A 21,882-nucleotide genomic window follows, 5' to 3' on the forward strand; every position below is an offset into this window, starting at 1 on the left:
TGGTTTATCGGGCAAAAGTATTTCTGAAAAGTGCCTATTTAATGTTTGCAGATAAAATTGTAGGTGTAATGCAAACCATTTTCAGAAGCTTGTTGATTAGGCAAAAGTAATTTTCCAGGGATAAGGGGAAGGGAGTGATTATTCTTGTAGGTCGAAGTCCAATTATGTGGAACTGTTCATGTACTCACAGAGGATCTTTAAATCCTTTGTGAATATCGCAGTATGTGCAATGCCCTCTTGAGGTCATTTATTATAATCACATTAGATATGGCATAGGTGATGAGTTTTCCTTGCCATTTTTTCCCTGAAAACAATCTTATTGCCAACATGTTTTCACTTCACATTGTATACTGCACCACTTTTCAGTACCACTGATATCTGAAATGGGAAAGCTATGCAAGGCACGCATAGCATGCATAGAAGATGCAGTGAATAGGTATTTGCCTACCAAATGATATATGATAAACCACAGCTTTGGAAAATGTTCATAATTCCTTTTAGTTCTTGTAACAAAGTAAGTCTGGAAATCAGCTTTTTTAAAAAAAGTGAAGGAAAATTGTGTAAAACGCAATTGTGAGATTATGTAAGACAAAATTGTGATAATAGAGTTTAGGAAGGCACAGTGTGTCTTATATTGTATGGACATCTAAAAGTCTTCATTCTGTAATTTTGCATGGCTTAGTTGTCTATTAAAACACAATTCATTCTTTTATAGTATAACCCTGTGCAGATTATTGGGGAAAATTCTGAATGTGTTCATTATAGTGTACTCTGTAGTGTATTAGTTTAGGAATGAAATTTAAGGCTGCAGTCCAAGAAAACCTTTGTTACCAAGTAAGTCCCACTGAATCCAATGAGATGTACTTCTGAGCAAATGTGGTTATGAGAACACTCTTATTTCTTTTAAATCTGTTATTAGGACTGATGAGAAACTGTGTGTGGGTAGTATTAATTTAAGAATATTTAGCTTTCAGTATAAAACTGATCTCATGAACATTCACTTCATATCCCTAAGGCCTCTTTTTTTAGCTATTCTTGAAATATAAAAAGGACATAACTGTCAGGCAAAGGGGAATGCTTGAAAAACCTCTTTCCTTTCCAAACCTATTCCTCATTTGTCCATTATTCTGTTTTAATTAGAAAAGGTGCCATGCATTATCTACTGTTTGACCAGAAAGAAAGAAATGTATTTGACCACATGTTCCCATGTATAGCTTGTTCAAAGTGTAATAAGTGTATAAACATAATGAGCATATAATCAAACTTAACAGAAGAAGCTTTGCAAGTGCCTGTCTAATAGAAGGTTCCATATTATGGAGCTGAGTGCATTTGTGAAAGAGAGAAATAGTGAGAGAACTCAAAAGAAGGAGAGGGAAAGGGAAAGGGAGATAAAAGCTGAGGTTTAAGAAACATTTATTCTCATTAATTTACATCCTAGGTGTCGCTGAAGTAATAGTCCTAGTTGGAGGTCGCCAGATGATTGGAATGAACCAACGAGCCTTAACAGCAGTAACATGCTTCAATCCTCAAAACAATAAGTGGTACCCCTTGGCCAGCCTGCCCTTCTATGACCGGGAGTTTTTCAGTGTGGTGAGCGCTGGAGACAATGTCTACCTCTCAGGTGAATAGCAAGAACTGGGGAGAGAAGCACATTGTCTATCTAAAACAGTCTCCTGTGACAAGCCACATGATGAATGTATGCCAGCTTGCCTGGGAAAGAATTTCTTGCTTTTATCACTTTCCATTTCACATCAGCTCAGATTTCCTCCCCAGTGCATTCAGCACTTGTAACGTGCAAAGGATAGGTTCGGCACCCCGTCAGGCGTGTGAAGAGCTTCCCCTTGCAATTGCAACAGAGTGTAAAACATTGGCTGGCACTGGATCTAAATGAGGGGTTGCTGCATCTAGAGTCAGTTTGACTGAGCTGCTGCATACCTGACCTACACTTACCATATTTGCTTACAAGATAGTTCATGCTTGTTCATTTTTTGAAATCTCTTGTTGAAAATGAACTGTAACCCTCTTGTTAATTCTCATGAAACTGAGCAAACTCTTCTCCCTGACTTTTAACTAGAGAATGGAAAAATGTCACTTCACCAACTTGTGCTAGATTTGCTTTTCCTTTTATAGATTTTATTTTATGTTCTATTTTATGTTCATGAGTGCACTGGTAAAGAATATAATACACAAGTTTTGAATCTACCACCACCACCACCACCACTAGTACTTACTATTACTACTACTACTTGCAGTAATACTACAAGTTGAGTATTCCTTATCTGTAATTCCGAAATCCAAAATACTCCAAAATCTATAACCTTTTTCATGGATAGCTGAAATAGTGACACCTTTGCTTTCTGGTGGTTCTGTGTACACAAACTTTGTTTATAATATTTAAAAAATATTATGTATAAAATTATCTGCAGACTATGGGTCTAAGGTATATACGAAACACAAATGAATGTTATGATTAGACTTGGGTCCCATCTCCAAGATATCTCATTATGTATATGCAAATATTCCAAAATCCAAAGCACTTCTGTTCCCAAATATTTCAGATAAGGAAGAATCAAGCTGTACTACTACTGATACATAGCAACAGCTGCATTGCAGGTTGTATCCAGTGGTTGTGTGCATGGAAGACTGCTTCTGACTGAGCTTTCTCTTCCCCTCCTCCCACTTGCAATTTCATGTATCCACAAAAACCTTTGTAGAGAGAGAAGACCTCCCAAACATGTAGGTAGGGTTGCAGTCTGTCTTACAGGATTTCAGTGCAAGCAGGGAATTACCCAAAATTGAGTGGGGGGATATCAAGCCACCTTGACATGGGCTGTGGGATTACAGGGGTCTATTGGATGTGGCAGGGAAGATAAAGATGGATTGTGCACACATGTGCAATGTTTGTACACAAACATTGGGTAAAATACTATTGTTTTAAAAATATTTAAATAATTATAGCAGTATCTAAAATGCGATATTAAACATTAGGAATACCTCCCATTTTTAATGCCTAGGTGCACAGCATAGGGCAGTTCTGCACATTGCACAGCAACAAATCAGAGTTCAGTATCTATTGTCATCATCATCATCACCACCACAATTTTCCTAAAATTGGGATTCATCAATTTAAAAGAACAAGGCAATTAAAAACATACAAAAGTGAACAATAAAATAGAATTAAACCATTACAGTATTAAAACACATCTCTCATTAAAAGAATAAAATACAGTTTAAAAAGATAAAAACACTTAAAAACAGTACAATTAAAACAGTACTACACCTCCAACCTGTTTCTTAAGGATTTTCTGTTTAAAAACCTGTCTGAATAAAAATGTCTTAGACTGATGACAAAAGGACAACAAAGAGGGGGCCGTTGTGGCCTCCTTGGAAAGGGAGTTCCAGAGTCTAGGAGCAGCCACTGAAAAGGCCCTCTCTCGTGTCCCTACCAACCATTATTGCAAAGGTGGTAGGACTGAGAGAAGGGCCTCTCCTGAAGATCTCAGAGCCTGTGCCAGCTCATAAAGGGAGATATGGTCTGCCAAACAGCTTGGACTACAGGGCCATCTAGGGCTTTATAAGTCATAATCAACACCAACCAAAATGTGCCCCAAAACAAACTGGCATCCAGCGAAGCTGTTTCAGCAAGTATACAGAAGGGAAGCTGCTATCAATCGCCGTTCTCTTGACATGTGTGCCTGTTTGAAATATCTGAAGGCCACCTGAATTAAGAATGCTTAACAATCTATCTCATTTCTTGTTGCAAATCCCCCAAACATACCTAACAGCCAACAACCAAATTGAGAAATGAAGCACAGGGTGCAGCAGAATGCCGTTACCAGCCCCCTCCTATCAGCAATCTGTGGTGAGATGAACTGCAACAGAGGTCCTTCTTCTGATTGTTGCACCACATTTCACTGGTGGAAGGAAGCTAAAAACTTCATCCTGCAGCACCCCAATAGCCAGCAGAACAGATCTCCATTGCTCAGTGTGGATACTTGATGTTACAGTAAGCTGAGGGGGCCATTTGTGATTGTAGCAATAATGCCATGACCATGAGCATGAGTAGTTATGAATGCATCAGTCTAGATTACACGTTCAGAACTGGTCGACACGGTGTCAGCTGCAGTTTTTAAATGTGCACCTAAAAATTATAATGTGTGATGAGAACCTTAGAGGAAATGCTTGGTTATTGTATTTTGTGTCTAGATTAACTTCCAGATGGTTTTGGAAGGGCCCCTTTATTTTTATTTTCCTTAGCATTCATTGCCTAGGCAGTATGGCACTTAAGACTTCCAGTCACATGATTTTCTGGGATACTGCTTGTTGGTTCCTACCAGTCCCATTTGTAACTGAATAGACTGCTGGTTATTCATGAATGCTATCCCAGTGCCGTCCCATATGCAAACATCCTGCCTAGTCTGACATCATGACAGCATTTTTTTAAAAGAGCCCTTTGAGATGCATGAATAAATGACAACTATCTGCATCATCTCTAAACAGATGCTGCAACTGAGAGTGATTTATTTTAATTAGTCAAGTGTCATTGGAAGATGTTCTTGTATTGCAACTGGTTTGTGTTGCAGAAAAGGACAAGCATAATTATCGAAGAGGCTGGAAGAATTTCCTTTATAAAGAAAAGTTACAACAGTTTGGTCTGTTTAACTTAGGAAAAAGGCTAGTAAGGGAACCATGACAGAGCAGTATAAAATTATGCACTATGTAATAAAAGTAAACAGGGAGAAGCTTTTCTCACTCTTGGAGTGCATTTGCACTGTACAAATAATGCAGTTTGATACCACTTTAAGTGCTGTAGCTCCATTCTGTTGAATCCCAGGATCTGTAGTTTTACAAGGTCTTTAGCCTTTTCTGCCAAAGTGTGCTGGTGTCTCGCAAAACTGTAAATCCCAGAGCTCTGTAGGATGGAACAATGGCTATTAAAGTGATGGCAATCTGTATTATTTCTACAATGTAGATGCACCCTTTCATAATACTAGAACTCAGTGGAATTATCCTCTGAATACTGTGGGGTCATCCTCTGAAGCTAAATAATGGGTGAATCAGGCCAGAAAAGAGGAAGTACTTGTTAACACAGTGCAAAATATGGGATTCATGGTTTAAAGGGGAATTAGATAAATCAATCAATGGCACTATCAATGCCTACTAGTCAGGACAGCTATATATCAACTACAGTATTAGAGATGGTATTCTCAGTATTCAATTACTGGGAAGTGCAAGAAAAAGAGGATGTAGTTGCATTCATATCCTACTGGGGATCTTACACTGGGCACAGTGTAATATCTCTTCTTATATTATACAATATGTACAAAGAGTTCTTTTGCATCAACTCACATAAACTTTTTTTTCCTCTTCCACATCCTGGGAGCAGGTGGCATGGAGTCCGGAGTCACACTCTCTGATGTCTGGTGTTACATGTCGCTACTTGACAACTGGAATCTCGTTTCCCGAATGACAGTTCCAAGATGTCGACACAACAGCTTGGTGTATGATGGGAAAATTTATACCATTGGAGGCCTTAGTGTATCAGGCAATGTTGATCATGTGGAGAGGTAAGGCCCTTCCGTTCATGCAACAACTTTCAGAGACAATTATATAAGAAAATAGCATTATTTCAGATGCTATACATAGAATTTATTTTTTCAAAATGCCCCTACTTTTGTGATGCACATTGAACATTAGTTTTGTGGAACACCTGCAAATGAGTCTCAGTAACGAATGTAAATGTATGCAAGGGAATTTAATAATAATAATAATAATAATAATAATAATAATAATAATAATTTTATTTCTATTTTCCCACCTCCCTGCAGATCGAAGTGGGATTACATCAACAAATTAACACAGTACAGATATAAAATATAATCAATAAAACACTGACATTATTATTAATTCAATAAAATAGCTAAAACATCTAAAACATTTAGAAAACATACATCATAAACAGAAGTGAAGCATTTTATCTTAAAGATCTCCTATAAGAGGTCGGATGGATAAGCCTGCCAGAAGAGATCCGTCTTAAGTGCCTTCGTAAAGGCATCTAAAGTGCTGCTCTTGTAGTACCTTTGAGACTAAATGAGCAAAAACATTGTAGGAAAAGCTTTCATAGACTTGGTCTACTTCCTCAGATGGTACAACATATTTTGCTCACTTAGGCAGAACCAGGGTGAGTGCGAATTGAGCGATGCGAATTCACGTCATAACGTTCATGTATTTTCACACCTGGTTGCTTTCAATGGGAGCCCCTCCTGTGGGGCTTCCACGGGGCTTCCGAAGTGAATCCTTACTGGCTCCTCATTTTAGAGAGTTCGCTAAATAAGTGAGTTGACAGGATTTGCATTGAGGCTTGCTTCGAATTCAATGCGTATTGGTCTGGTGTGGAATGCCAGTTTGCTTGTGCTCTGGTACACCACTGCAAAACCCCCAGGTTGCAAATTTCCCATGATGCCGTGCTGCAATTTTGCCCCATTTGCTTCCGGTGCTCCCCCCTGAATGAATGCCTTCACGTTTTAACGTGGAGAGGAAACATGCTGGCGAGGAGAAAGGGAAAAGAGGGGGGTAAAGAGAGAGAGAGAGAGTGGGGTTAGTAAAGCTTCTAAAGGACTCTTTGGGGGTGGAGTGCAGGACATCCTCCAAAGTGGGGCCAAGGTGGAGGCAGGGTTTACTTCCAAGGAGAACCACAGTTTCTACACTGATTAATTTGCAGTGAAAGAAATTTATTATTATTATTGTTATTAAAAAATTATTTCACTGCAAAATAATAATAATAATAATAATAATAACAACGACAAAAATTTTGCTGGTGGGTGATACATTCAGATGAAGCAGAGGGCATTTAGAGATAGGTGACATTCCCTATCATTCACATGAGGCTAGTGATGGAGGCTAGATCCAGATGACAGATCTGAAGGGAAAGAAACAGGAGGCTGGAGGGAGAGATGGTACTCCCAGAATTCCATAGCCTCAAGCCAAGGACCCCACAACAAACTCCAACTCCAATAATAATAATAATAATAATAATAATAATTTGTTTTTAAAATAATAATAATTTATTATTTTAAAATAATAATATTAATAATAATTAATTTTTAAAATAATATTATTATTAATAATAATAACAATAATAATTTAATTATAATTTAATTTAATAATTTAATAAACTAAAATATTAGTTTGCTGAGGCACCAGAGCTCTCTGGCAGAGAAGGCTCAATGTCTCAGGACACTGCAGTTCCCAGAATTCCATAGCACTGAGCCAGGACAGTTAAAGTGAAGTCAAACCGGATTATTTCCTAATGCAGATGCAGAGGAAAGGGTTTTCAATCCAGATGACAGATGTGAAGGAAATGAAACAGGAGGCTGGAGGGAGAGATGGAACTCCCAGAATTCCATAGCCTCGAGCCAAGGACCCCACAACAAACTCCAACTCCCATAATAATAATAAGATTATCTCCCTAGTGTGGATGCAACCTAAGAGAAGGCAACTGTTACAAAGGGAAGGAAAGATGTAGATGGAATAGATGAGGAGAATGACAAGAGGATAGATGTAGATGAGGCTGAAATGGATGGGGGCTCTGACACGGAAGACCCTTTGAATTTGGCTGCCAGGGATGGGAAACTAGAAGGGAGGAAGAAAAGAGAAGCTGTCATTCCCGTGAAAGTGGAGCCAGGCTCCCTTCTTCACCCCAGAAGTGCAAAAGTTCAGGATGCCTTCAGAGCCCCATTGAGCATGTGCAAGGGTCCCAATTCGAACCGTTGAATCCCCATGGTAGGCACCGGTGTGAAAATACAATTTGCACTCACTCCGCTTTGCCTGAATCCGCATCACGTGACTTGCCTTAGATTCGATTCCCCCTCGATTCGGAAGGGCAATGGAAGGGCAACCAGGTGTGATAAAACACTCACGTTATAACATCAATTCGCATCGTTCGACCCACACTCACCCCTGATCTTAGCTCCAATAACCTCAGTGTGGTAAACTCCTTAGTCTCAAAGGTGCTACAAGATCCCTTTGCATACTCATATTCCAGACTAATGTGACTATGTCTCTGAATTCTAATACTGTATAAATGTACATTTTAAAAATTACTCTGAACCATACCTTTCATCAAGCAGATAAGTCACATGGGTATGTTTACTTTTATTATTACTTATGTATTTGTATGTAGAATAGTCACAGTACTTCACGAACAAGGTCTTAGTGAAAATCTTATAGCATCCCTCTCAAGTAAATCAGCTATTCTGTCCTCATCTTGTGGGGGGGGGGGGGGAAGGGGGGCATGGACCAGGAGACTTGAAGCCTAGAGCACTAATCTCCAAACTGTCCTCTTTAAGGGATTTTGGACTTCAGCTCCCAGAATCCCAGATTATTGGCCAACATGGCTGAGGCTTTTGTACACTTGGTATACTTCCTCATATGCATGGAGTGAACTGGTGCCCAGGAAAGACCTTTATAATCAGACTTTATGAATAGCCAGGGAACCTCCTGTGCTGACCCAACACACATCCACAAGACATTCTCCCATATTTGGAGAGGCGCAAATGTCTCAGAAATGTTACTGCTTCTCTTTGCACATATTTGTAGTGTGGAGTGGATCAAGAAATCTCTACATTTGAAATTGTAGTGTCCAAATATAAATCCAGAAACCCTGTTCTTGGAATAAAAATTGTAAAACACAGCTTGCGCCCAGAGAGTGCCAGTTGGCTAATTTATATTTCCCCATTGAGATCGAGGTTGTTTTCTTCCTGCAATCTGCAAAGTCATTCTCCAAATGTATTTCACGTGTTCTTTCTTGTTTATCATTTTTCATATTTAATTACATATGCATTTCCACCATGAGTAGTTCTCTTATTCTGTTCACAACTGCTTTTGCTATTAGATCATGCAAATGTATTTACCAAAATTGTGGATGTTAATAAATCTTCCTTAGCATTCATTTTTTATTCTCTGCATTTCATCTTCTGTATCCCCCCCAGTATTCCTTTTTTTACTCTGGCAAGTTAGGTCATCATCAAAAATGTTGTTAAAATTTGTAAACCTAAAATGTTTATGAGTCTAAAAATTTATTAACAATAAAAAGTTCATACAGAAAAAAACATAACTCATGCATGAAAACAACGTTCATGCAATACTCTTGTGTCATTAAGTAATAAATGTGGGCAAGTGTGTGTATGTGTGTCATAATTTTATTCTTGTAATCTATTGTTCCAAGTAAATCTACTATTTAACTGGATATGCTGCCATTCCATGGAAATATTGAAGCCTAACAACCATATCATTTTTTACTGTCTCCCAGACTCATTCTGCTGGAGTTATTTGGATCGTTGCCATGTTAGCTTAAAAAATAGGTGTCTGAACCGGTGACATTGTCTAAAATGAATCTTCATCCATGGTTTATTAACTGTACATCTTTATGGTCAATGGCTTAATTAAATCTGATATCAATGGCCTTAGAACTAATTTAGCGCTCTAATGCATACTCTTATCTTTTGTGCAACATGGGAAAATGGATGCAACGGTTGAAAATCTTATTCCTGCAGCACATTTTCCATTAGCTTTTCCAGCAACCTGTAACGAAGTGTGGTAGCTTTGTCCACCCGCTGAAAATTAAATAGAGGCAACTTGCACATCCCCAACATGAACATTTAATGTCTAGCTAAGTGGGGCAAGGAGAGCTATCATGTTGCATTATGTCTGAGGATCAGCTGATCTTCAAGCCAAACAATTTGAGCACATTAACTCTTGCCTGCCTTCAGTTGCTGCTGGGTATCACTGCAGTGATTTGCAAGAACAATTCTCAGTCTGTTATAATTAACAGAAAGTGATTAGCAAAAGTCGAATTGTCAAAGGTCTCCTGCATTTTTGTACCCTGGGCAGTTTCTAGGCTTGAGAAGCATATGTAGAGAATTGGCTTCATTTGTTTATAAAATGTTTTTTTTAAATCCTCAACCAAAGAAATAATAATTCCAGAATAGTTTACATGTAATTAATAAAAGCAAGATAGTCCATGAATGCAAGCCTATAAAGTAAAATATTAAAAAAATAAACTTCTCTCCCTTCCTCCATCGCTGCAGGAGATTAGTTATGGTTAATAATAATAATAATAATAATAATAATAATAATAATAATAATAATGCTCTTGGGATTTGCAGCCCTACAACTATTGGAGGGCCACATGTTGCCCATTCCTGATGTGTTGGCTGCTTTCTAATGCATGTCTGAAGAGATGCTTTCCTGACCATCAGTTAGTGGTGCATCTAGGTTTATTTATCTGTCTTTGTGTTTTAGGTATGACACAATCACCAATCAATGGGAGACGGTTGCCCCTTTGCCAAAGGCTGTGCATTCTGCAGCTGCCACAGTGTGTGGCGGAAAGATCTATGTGTTTGGTGGAGTAAATGAAGCTGGGCGTGCTGCTGGAGTGTTGCAGTCATATGTACCTCAGACAAATGCGTGGAGTTTTATAGAGTCACCCATGATAGGTAAAAAGACTACATCTTGAAATAACCATGAGCATTATGCCCTTGAATTGTTAACATCAAGCAAGTAATAGAAATATTATTATAATTACTGAAAACAAGGATGAGTATTAATTTTTGCATAATTATCAATCTGGAATGTTAGTTATCGGTAGTTCAGAGGATTCAATGAAAAATCCACCAAACAGTGATACCTCTATTGGCCAACCAAAATGTACAATATACATGTTGCAAGCTTTCAAAGTTTCACTGGCTGCTTCATCAGGCAAGGTGTTGCAAACTAAACAGGAGGAAAAAAATGAAGATGTTAGTCATAGGCGTGCATTTTGCTGTTTCTGTTCTTAGTTAATTCTGTCAATTGTTCTTAATTTGATGAATTTTTGATTGAATTTGCTAAATGGCTAACACGGCTACCCCTGGATATAGTTCACAGTAGTATGTATTAACCCATTCTGGATCAGTTAGTGCAGTTGGTACTCCTTCTTGTTATTTCCCAAAATAGATAGGTTCCTAGCAAGAAAATGCAAAAAATCAGCAGAGGTGCATACGCTTATCCAGCAACCTGTAATGAAGTGTGGTAGCTTTGTCCACCCACTGAGAATTAAATAGAGGCAACTTGCATATCCCCAACATGAACATGTTACACCCCCCCCCCCCAAGTAGTATTACCCCAGTGGTAATCAAAGTGGTGGTCAGTGAACCCATGTTGGTTGAAAACAATTGGCTGTAAGCTTGCAGCAAGTGTCCTGGAAAAAAGAAATAGTAGCCAACAGGCACAACAACATTCCCTGGCATGTTAAGGGGGGGGGGGGGGAGAACCTACTGGGTGCAGATAGCTTAAGAAGCATTGTACTAGGCTAAGGTTATAACATTACAAATCATCAATCACCTCTTGGCCTGTGTAGATGCCCCCCTTTGGCCAAGAACAGTATCAGCTGAAATGTTCCCTACTCTCACCACACATATAATTGAGGGAAGAGTTATTTGGGAGTTTCCATCCACCATGATGTGTAGAATGCTGGCTTCTTAGCATCTGTTCATGGTGACATGCTTTTTCCCTGTAGGGAGGACCCCACATGAAATGTTGAGGGGAGCATTTTTTGTGATTGTCTGACCCCAAACTGGTTGTTATGAATTAGTCTTCAAAAAAGTACACTGGTGCCTATTTTGTTGCATCGATTTGTGGGTGTAACATTGCCCTTTCCTGTTCTTTGGCTGCTCTAAGTGTTCAGTCTAACGTGACATGACATGCATACAGTGTAGCATGAAACGCCCAGCAGGAGGACGTTAACCATTGGCAATCATGTTTATGTATTACACAGCAGTGCAAACAAGCCCATTTCCTAGCTCTTTCTGTCATATGCACACAGTGCCGCTGCTCATATAATCCACTGAGTGACATTATGAGGTTTTTCCGTACTCAGAGCAGACTGCAAAACTGCATGCATTATGGAAAAAAAGTATTCTTCTTCCATACCAAAATAATGAAAGAGCTACAGAAGGAAGCCGTCCATTCCCTAGATTCATTACAGTATCTAGCAGTTGTCAACTCAGAGCAGGCTTTTTAAAAAATCATTCCTGACTATCCCAAAGTACATCGTAAATTTGCAAGTAAATAGCTTTATGCCCTAACAAAAATGTGTCAGAACTACAAATAATGAAAAGATATTTATGCTTCATTGGAATAAAAGTGGCTAATTAGCTAATGTCTGTACAATACTCAGAAGGAAGAGAACAATACATACAGTAAAGTTCTTCTTCTTGTTGTTGTTGTTTTGGTTTTGCCCAAAGATAAATAATTGCAGTTGATTTGCAGTTTTTGGAAGAAGTGGAATACAGAAAATAATGGTCTTTAACTATTGAGCATGTACTTGCAAGGGTAAGAAAGGAACTCTTATCATCTGAACAGAACTGAAATGTACAAGATTTGGGAGCAGGCAAACACTACACATTGAACTGAAGTGCAGTCCACTGACATTTGGATTTTATTCATAAACTTTCCTCAGGAATATTAACTGTTTTTGGAAGTTGGCCAGACCAAAGAGAATTGCCCTATTTTTCAGCCTGCTTCCCAAGCTCTTTTTGGCCAAAAAGACACTCCATTGATTCTTACAATGAATAACCTATCCGTCATTATGATGTTCTAAGAATTCAATAATGTTAAGAACAGATCTTACATTATTCCTTAATTGTTTTTTGGGGGGAAACCCACTCTGATACCCATGGATATTCTGAGAAATATGATTGCTCGATCTCTTTGCCGTAATAGTAGTAAATATCTTACAGTCATTATTTAGTAGTGAGATACCTTTGATTATTCCTTCCCTAAGAAATCCCTATGAAATTCATGGGGTCCCATAACTCAGCAGGCAACTTTAAGCCACATATATATACACACAGGTCTATAATTCTTTGTAGATGTCTCATCTATATTTTCTTTATCAATCACTGTAATATAAGCATTTCTCCAAGATTCTGGCATCTGTCCTTTTTCTAATAACTCACTACGTGCCATTTTTTAATGGCTGAAGTAGCTCATCTTCACATTATGCTGCAGATAGTCCAACTGGGCCTAGTGCATTGCCAGTTTTAATCTTTTTAATTGCTTCAATAATTTGTCATAGGCCCATTCATACTGCTTTTGTTCCAAGCATAATTTGTCCAATTGGAGTTTTTCCAAATATTCTTCCATATAAGTTGCCTCAGTATTCCTCAAATGATGTTAATACTTACAAATTACCCATTACAACTTGATCTCCTTTTGTGATCTTTGTGACATTTTTCTGTATCCTTTCCTATCTCAGTTTACAGGAAAGCACTTCCTAGGTTTATGTCTGAATTGAAAGTTCTGTTTTATTGTAGTTTGACGTTCATATTTTTTTTTTTGCACTGGAAACAGGGAAAACTATTGGAGTAACCTAAATGTTTGTTAAGTCTCCTGTATTAAAAATAAAACCCTTCTGTTTTCCCTTCAAATTCTGTATTTTGTCTGTTGAGTCACTCTTTTTTTTTTAGCTTCTCTTTCTTTTTCCAATCTGGAGCTAAACTTTATAAATTGTCCTCTCAGCCTGCATCCCAAACTATTGTGTCGTCTGTACCCTTAAAGTTCAATTTCCCCCCTCAATTCTTGTTTACATTACTGTAATATTTCTGCCTTCAGAAATAGATATTCATTGAATCTCCATCTAAACTGTGTTTGCTCTATTTTCAAGGAGATAGTGATAGGATTATTGTCTAGGGAAAAAAATGGGTAGAATGTCCATATTCTTTATTAAGTTAGACATATTCTACCTTGTCCATCTTCAAAATCAATGTTGGTTGTAAATTTAGGTTTGATTTATATAAAAGACAACTCAATTTCTTTTATTATTGTTTGCCGGCACAAACTCTATGTTCATAATTCTATTCCAAAAAAGTTTACAGTTCTTTTTCTAATATGAGTGTCTTGAAGACAAGTAATTGGCTATTTGGGAGGAGGGTGGGGGTTTAATGCCAGATTTTTTCCATTTCCATTCCATGAAATTATTTTCGTATTCATCTTAGTTGTTTTATTAACATACCTTATTTTATCATTATTATTATTTCTTCTTAAACAGCTTCTCAATTCCTTAAAGGCTTCCTTCAACATTTCAAACAGATCTCTCACTCTCTCCAAAGAGTTTGTTGTACATTTTTCACCTACATGAGTGGTTATCAAACCCTCTGGTACTCTGTCTATCCTACAAAAGATTATATATATTTTTTCTGAGTACCTCCACCAGGAGTTTATACCCTAAGCATTTTTTCAGCATTCTTCCAGGAATTTCTTTAAACATGATTATTTCATTCTCATTTATATTAAGGCTTTTCTTAAAGTGTGCTTTCAGTGTTTCTTCTCTGATATGTTTATGTATGAAATGAATTATCACACTTCTTGGAAGTTTTTTCCTCTGTGCATAAAAGGAGTTCTGCCTGTATATTGCTTAAATCTTCTTCCCAAGTCCTTCACTAGAGCTGCTTGTTGTTGTTCGTGTGTTCCTTCAAGTCATTTCCAACTCATGGCAACCCTAAGGTGAACCTAACATGGGGTTTTCTTGACATGTTTCCTCACAGGAGACATTCCCTTCTGAGTGTGTCTTGCCCAAGGTCACCCAGTGGGTTTCATGGCTAAGCATTGACTCTTGTGTCCCAGAGTCAGAGTCCAAAGCTCAAACCACTACACCATGCTGACTTTCAAGCTGCTTGTAAGACCCTCCTAAAGTCTTACATTTTAGCGCATGGTTTAAAAATCAATTGCCATAAAAGTAGCTAGCAGTTCAAAACCAGTGATGATGAGCTTAGCCATAGAACTACACTCTCTATTAGTGAATTAACAGTGTATGTAACTACTGTGTTGATGTTATCAGTTGGGAAGAATGTTCATTTTAAGCTTCCATGGCACTTTAAGCTTCCACAGCAGAAACACAATTTCACATTCTCCAGTTTTGCATTTATTTTTATTTCTCATTGCATTCATTCGTCTTTCCTTCTTTAAAAATAGGAGGAAGGCTAGTGAGATGAGCTAACAAGATCCGTATAATATACTAAAATGCATTGTCAAATCACATTTAGATAATAATAATTATGAAATGTAAGAACTAATAAATCAGTCTATTATTTTTTTTAAAAAATGCCTGCCTCACTCTCTTTAAAAAGAGAGAGAGAGAGAGAGAAATTGGCTAGTCTCCATAAGAAGAGAGTCTCAGGATGCTACATAAAATATACATGTGATAGCTCACCATCAGGTTGTATATAGAGAAGGGCTATAGCAAGTGGATATAGTCCTCTGTTATTAATATCATGAACATATGTAAAGCTTTATAGGTAAATGGTAGCCTAACCATAAACATGTACATGCTCAGATGTCTAACAATCCCACTCTTCTCTGAAGCCATTCTACCCTAATTGCATAATTAAAAAGGAATGGGTGAAAAGCAGAATGGGAGGGCGAAGAGAAAAAGACAAGCGAGAAGAACGTGAGAAGGGAAACAGGACAATTTTTAATTATCCAAATGTATAATACTGTGTGCATAAGAATAATGTTACAAAGGGATTCCTTGATGTGGACCCCAATTAATATTATACAAGATCATAGATGGTACAATACTATACAGTAGAAACCAGTCCATAATATAATCAAGAGATGAGGCCCGCATTCCATTCCAAGACACTTCCCTTTCCCTTCTTTTCCTTTATTCATTGTTTCTTACACTGCTCCAACCTGGTCTTCAGTTCTCTTTTGTTCTCTTTCTTTTCATTTCTCCTCCAAATCAGCCTGCCTAACAACAGAACAGTGTGATACATTTCCTCCAATTTTAGTATTACTTTCCCGAGGTAGGAGACCTTCCTGTTCTGTTGCATTTGACAGAGAGGCTTAACTCCCTCCCCATAAATTCCAGTGAATTCTACAGACTTAATTCACTAAAGAGATCCAGTATGGTATAGTGGTGTGAGTGTTTGGCTAGGACACTGAAGAGCAGGGTTCAATTCCCCACTCAGCCTTGGAAAGTCATTGGGCAACCTTAGGCAAGTTGCACCTTCTCAGCCACAGAGAAAGGTAAAAGTCAACTCCCTCTGAATAAATCCTGCTAAGAAAACCTCTTAGGATCAGCTGGTGTAAAGAAATCAGACAAAGACAGCTGCCATCTGGTATGGACAATTTAATGGATCCTTGAACAATTCAATTGACACTTGGCCAATTCAATTGACAGCTTGAACCTTGATTTTATAGGCAGCAAGCAGGTAGGAAGAATACATCATGGCTGATTAATCATCTGTGTCTCAACCTTTGGATCTATGTACTTGGAATAGTTAACTTTTTTTCTCCTTCAGAGGAAGTGCCAGATTAACAAGTAGGAAACTCTCCCATTGAAAGACAAACGCCTTCATGTTTGCATGAAGGCGAGCATGTCTCTCAGCATGTAAGAATAATTCTCCTACAAGCTGGCCTTAGGGTCAACATAAGTCAGAAGTAACTTGAGGGCACACAACACAATTCACTAAAAAACATAGTTTTAACTTCAGTATTGATTGAGCAATTTAGTGAACTGGGTGAAATAGTGAAAAAGACAATGAATTAATCAGGTTTTATTTTTCTCTGCATACATTTAGAATATCTAAAAAGGGCTTCCCAGACATTACAATTAGGGCATTACCAGGTGGATGACATTACAATCTGTAATTTCAGCTGGGCTCCCAGTGGAGTTTTAAACATTCAGACTTGTTGAAGCTTATTCCCAGTCATAAACAGGGCAGAGAAGCAGCCGTCCTAAGACATTTGCATTTAAGTCCTAAGGTATACTTGACATTATTTGTTCCTATGGTGGAGATCAGCGTGTGCCCAGATATGCGAGAGCTGTGTAAATAGCAGCTTAGATTCCACTGGGAGCTCTGATACTAGGTTTCTTGAGTTTTCCATCACTGCTTCATATGAATATTTTGAGAGAGTCGTCTGGCTATTTGTACCCATTCCCACTATAAACATTTGGTCATGGCAATATGAGCACACTGCAGAAACTCATTGCAATGTCTGCCCAATTCTGGCTGAAATCCCTAAGCCTCCTTATAAACAGTGCATGAGTCCCAATGATTTGCTTTTTGAAGCCTTAGACCCATTTTCAGCAGCATTATGTGTTCATGTGCAATGAATGTTAAACTCATTATTTGAATGACAGACATGGGGAAGTCCCATCAAAATGTCCTATAATTTTGCCACAGATGGTCTTTTTATCAGAATCTAAGAAGAATCGTAGATCTTGGTCATGGGTTCATTGTTCATAAAAATAAAACTTTGTGTGGCTTTTACATCTAATGTATGCCATAGAGGCAAAATGTTACAGTATCTGTTGTTAGAGAAAGCAGCATCCCTGCACTCTGTGCCCCTGCTATTACCTTTTAGATCAGGGATCCTTTCACACTACACAGTTATAGCATTAAAATTTCACTTTAATTGCTATGGCAACATCCCATGGCATCCTGGGATTTGCAGGGGCATTTAGCATTCTCTGCCTGAAAGCTCAAGTACCGCACCAAACAAGAAACCTGCAATTCCACTGGATGCTATTCTGGCAGTGAAAGTGGAATAATGGTATGGCAGTGGTATAGTGTGAAAGGGACCAGTCTTCTGTGTTCTTGGAGAAGGTGATGATACTCTGTTCTTCAGACAGCAATGTTTTCTGGGCTAGAAATCTAGATTTCTGTACACACTGACCAGCTTATATAGTAACAGGCTCTGTAGTACTACTAGTAGTAGCATCAGCTGTCATAACAACAATAGTTCTGGGCTTTTTCTTGGCTTTCAGTTCAGCAGGTAATGAGCTATCCCTGCCTTGAGAGGTTTTACATATTTCACGGATAAGAATTCATTCTCAGTTAAATCCTAAATTTAGCTGTCCTTTGTTTCATGTCATTTTTTTCTAATAAGTCTTCTACTTTTCACTATAAAGGTTCAATCTCAGTGGAGTTACACATGAGTGATAATTACCATTTTTGTAACCTGCTTAGCCTTTCCAGCTCCACAGCAAACTCAACAGCAATGATTCATTATTATGAGATGTGTGTGTGTGTGTGTGTGCCTTCAAGTCGCCTGTCGACTCATGGTGACCCCATGAATTTTTCATAAGGTTTTCTTAGGCAAGGAATCCTCAGAGGTGGTTTTGCCAGTTCCTTCCTCAGAAATATAGCCTACAGCCCCTGGTATTTGTTGGCAGTCTCCCATCCAAGCACTAACTAAGGCTGACCCTGCTTAGCTTCCAAAATCAGACATGATCTGGTGCCTTTAGGGTATTTAGGTTCTTTTATTATGAGATATATATATATATAAAAAGTATTCCTCCTATTAAAGAAATGTGCACTTGGTGGAATGGTAACTCCTTCCACATTTTCCAAACACATTAAACCATAGATGTATGCTGGTAAAACAGTGCTCTACTGATTCCTTTAATTCAAGACAGGAAAGGGGTGCAAGAGGAATCAGGGATGCAGTAATTCCCCCCCCCCCAAAAAAAAAAGGATTTTCCTTTAGTACCCAAATTTCTAGCATTGTGAAAAGTGATCCACTGGAAATTTTTCACACCTAGAATGCTTATTGCTATGTTCACATTCCGAATATCAGCTATCTATTTAAATATACTGTCCTGGCTTGTCCCCCTCAAACCTGATGGACGCATCATTCACCTGTGTTCCAGTCACTGGCAGAATTTTTCTCTTTAGTCAAGTTATCCCCAGTAAATTAGTTTAGGGCGGGGGGGGGGGGTTTGCAATCATGGCAATAGGGTCACAATCATTACTAAGTAGCAATCATGAATATAGAACCTTTACCTGGATTGGTTTTTGTTGTTGCTGTGTACCTTCAAGTCATTTCTGACTTATGACAACCCTACAGCAAACCTATCATGGATTTATCTTGACAAGATTTGTTCAGAAGAGGGTTGCCTTTGCCTTCCTTTGTGGCTAAGAGAATGTGACTTGCCCAAAATCACCAGTGGGTTTCAATGGCTGAGTGGGGATTCAAATTCTGGTCTCTGTAGTCATAGTCCAGCACTCAAATCACTACACCACACTTACTCTCACTAGATTTGCTTATCCATTACTGTTTCATATTAACAATCGCTACTTAGGTCAATATCACACAATACTGATGTAGCACTGTTATTCCACTAATTGCTGTGGCTGTCTCCTGTGGAATTCTGGGTTTTGTAGTTTAGTGCGGCCTAAGAGCTCTCCAAAGATTCCTCCCTAAATCCCAGGATTTTATAGGAGGCAGCCATAGCAGTTAAAGTGGAATAATAGTGATGTAAGAGTGTATAATGTGATATTCTCTTTAGTCAAAATTTTGATATTTTAGCCACAATTGTAAGTCTGGCCCCAACCTACTTTGCCAGGCATCAGCTCCATGGGGAGAAAGAGGTCCATTCTGCCAATGATTGGCATACAAGTGAATGATGTTTCCATCAGGTATGGTGGAGTTGGGCCAGGAAAGAATGCTTAGTCAATTATCTTTAGCTAAGTAGCTGGTACAAGTTTCAAACCTTTATTTCTAAATGTGTTATCTCATGAGAAGATAAAGTGGAAACTGATCCACAGAGTAGTGGCTTTCTCCATGCCTTACTACATACAGTCATCTTGCTTCATGTCTCTTTCTGCAAGATACAGTCATAAAAGCATGTCTTTTGTTGCACAGATTTTTCCAGAAAAAATGCACTTTTGCAGCCATCTCCCATGGAAAGAGAACTGAAGCACTACAACATCATGCAGAGAAATCTGATACTCTCCAGTTCCATTTTTGCTTTGTTTTCTCATGTGATAAGACTCTAAATGTCCACCCAAAGTTTTAAGTTATTGCAGTGCTAGAAATCCAGAGACTGAAAGAAAATTTCATTGATGGGGAAGAATTCCCATTTGGTTGGACAATGCCCTCATTGTGCTCTTCCCATAAATATATAACTGAGGAGGATGCTGATACTCTGAGGTTTAATTTGCACTTCCTTGGTAAAGTAAAATAAAAAAATTGGTAAAGTATCATCCACCCACAAGACTGGCAAATAAGACTGCATTGTGGCTTGTTGCTGAGTAATGTTACCATTAATGTGAGATGGTCCCTTAGCAAACTGACACCTACAGAGAATTACCACCATCACCTTTCTTTTAATTTTGGCAGTTTTTAAAAAGCTGGTACTTTAGCATTGTCATACAATCATTTTTACTTTTTATTGGCACTCTTTTTCTTCATATAGCTTTTGGCCAGAAAGGGAACTTTGGGAACTTACATCTTCATACATTGATGGGAATTAGTATTGTGCAGTGTGTAACAGCCATATCCAGAGAGTGCTTCTGTTACATTACTAATGCAGCAGACCAGCAAAGTGACCAATGTGCATGGGTGCCTGATGCGCAGTGGGGTTGATGAACAATGGGACAAAGATAGGTCAGTCCTGATGTACAGTGGGCACCAATCCACATTGGGCACACTTGCTGAGGTCTCATTACGCATCTTCACAATTCAGTAAAGAGGTTTCTTAGCACTTCTACTACATTGCTAGGTGTACATAAAGTTAGCAATTCATAAATGATTTCAGCATTTACTTCTAGGATTCCTTTACTCTTTTTGTGTTGTTCCTCTGAATGCCGCCTTGCCTGATTTGCCTTTATTTGGGCTCAGAGGAGAAAGTGGCACAATGTGATTGAGTGAAAAAGACATTCCAGGTGAAATTTACAAACATTGGGATGAGATGGTAGTAATCTGGAACACTTCTCATAAAGGCCTCCAGATAAATTTTCCATTTCTTGAAATTGCAAGGTATAAGACTTTGCAGTCAATCTTCAAATGAGAGGGGAATGTAGAAATGGTGAAGAGGTGCTTGTTTAAAACAGTGTCTTTCTTTTATGGGCATGGGCAGTCTCATCCTTTCCTTTTGTGCTAATTGTTTATTCCCCCCCCCCCCCCCTTTGTGCTTCTCATTCTTGCTTGCGTTGTTTGGTCAGCTTGCCATGTTCTTTCATTGCTGGAATGATCCATCTATTCCTCTGATGCCAGGTACTCATTGTGCTAAAGGTAGAAAGCCTGTCTCCTGCACTCTTGGCTTCAAGGCGTAGCAAGGGCTTTTGCCAGCTGCCTGAAATTGTAGAAGCCCTTGCTAATGACCCTCTCTGTGTTTCATCCTCTCTCAAGCTATGCTAGGCATCAGTCAGCAATCACAGACTGGGCAGCTGGTATTCTCTTATCCCATTACTTATGTCACTCGCCTAGTCTGGTTTTAGGATTCTGCTGTCCATTAGATACAGATGGAGTCAGATTTTCAAGCCCTGGCTTTTGAAAGCAGATTTTCTTTCTATTAACTGGTTCTTCTTCTGTAGTTTCTTTTATTAGTGAATAGCTATATAATCTTAAAATGGGTTCATGGGTTTCTTTTGTGAGTCCACTGTGCCTCTTATATATGAACGTGATCATAAAACTAAACTATCACAGAATGAATAGAGAGGGAGGTTGATTGATTGATTCTTTGGAATATTTTTCAAAGTTTAGACCAGTTTTAGCAACCTGGGTAATATTTACAAACAGGATATATCCTTTCCATTGACTTGGAAGGAGTTTGTAACACTGGTCAGGTTCTATGATAGAGTGCACTAGGTTAAATTATTCATTTCCACAGAGGAGAACAAAAGAACAATTTAATCAATTTTCTACCCGCTTCCAGACATCCTGAAAACAAACTGGCTGGAATTCTCCATGGCAGTTACAAATGTCTAACCTGGAGTTACACACCTATTTCATATCCACGATCCCTACACACCCCCTAGTTTAGGGGCTACATGGCGCAGTGGTTAAATGCCTGTACTGCAGCCATTCACTCGAAACCACAAGGTTGCGAGT

General features: G+C 38.5%; 1 protein-coding gene across 3 annotated transcripts in view; it reads left to right on the top strand.

The window, feature by feature from the left end:
* Window positions 1-21,882, top strand: part of KLHL29 (kelch like family member 29) — a 477,994-nt gene that overhangs the window by 425,950 nt on the left and 30,162 nt on the right. For all 3 annotated transcript variants that reach the window (XM_089477918.1, XM_089477917.1, XM_089477919.1), the window contains 3 exons: window positions 1,439-1,621; window positions 5,387-5,567; window positions 10,303-10,496. In XM_089477918.1, the coding sequence (XP_089334044.1) occupies window positions 1,439-1,621; window positions 5,387-5,567; window positions 10,303-10,496 (558 nt within the window). The remainder of the gene's footprint in view (window positions 1-1,438; window positions 1,622-5,386; window positions 5,568-10,302; window positions 10,497-21,882) is intronic.

This window comes from Sceloporus occidentalis, unplaced genomic scaffold (genome assembly GCF_023333645.1).
Source record: "Sceloporus occidentalis isolate IW3139 unplaced genomic scaffold, rSceOcc1.0.p SCAF_12, whole genome shotgun sequence".
In the NCBI taxonomy this organism is placed as follows: domain Eukaryota; kingdom Metazoa; phylum Chordata; class Lepidosauria; order Squamata; family Phrynosomatidae; genus Sceloporus; species Sceloporus occidentalis.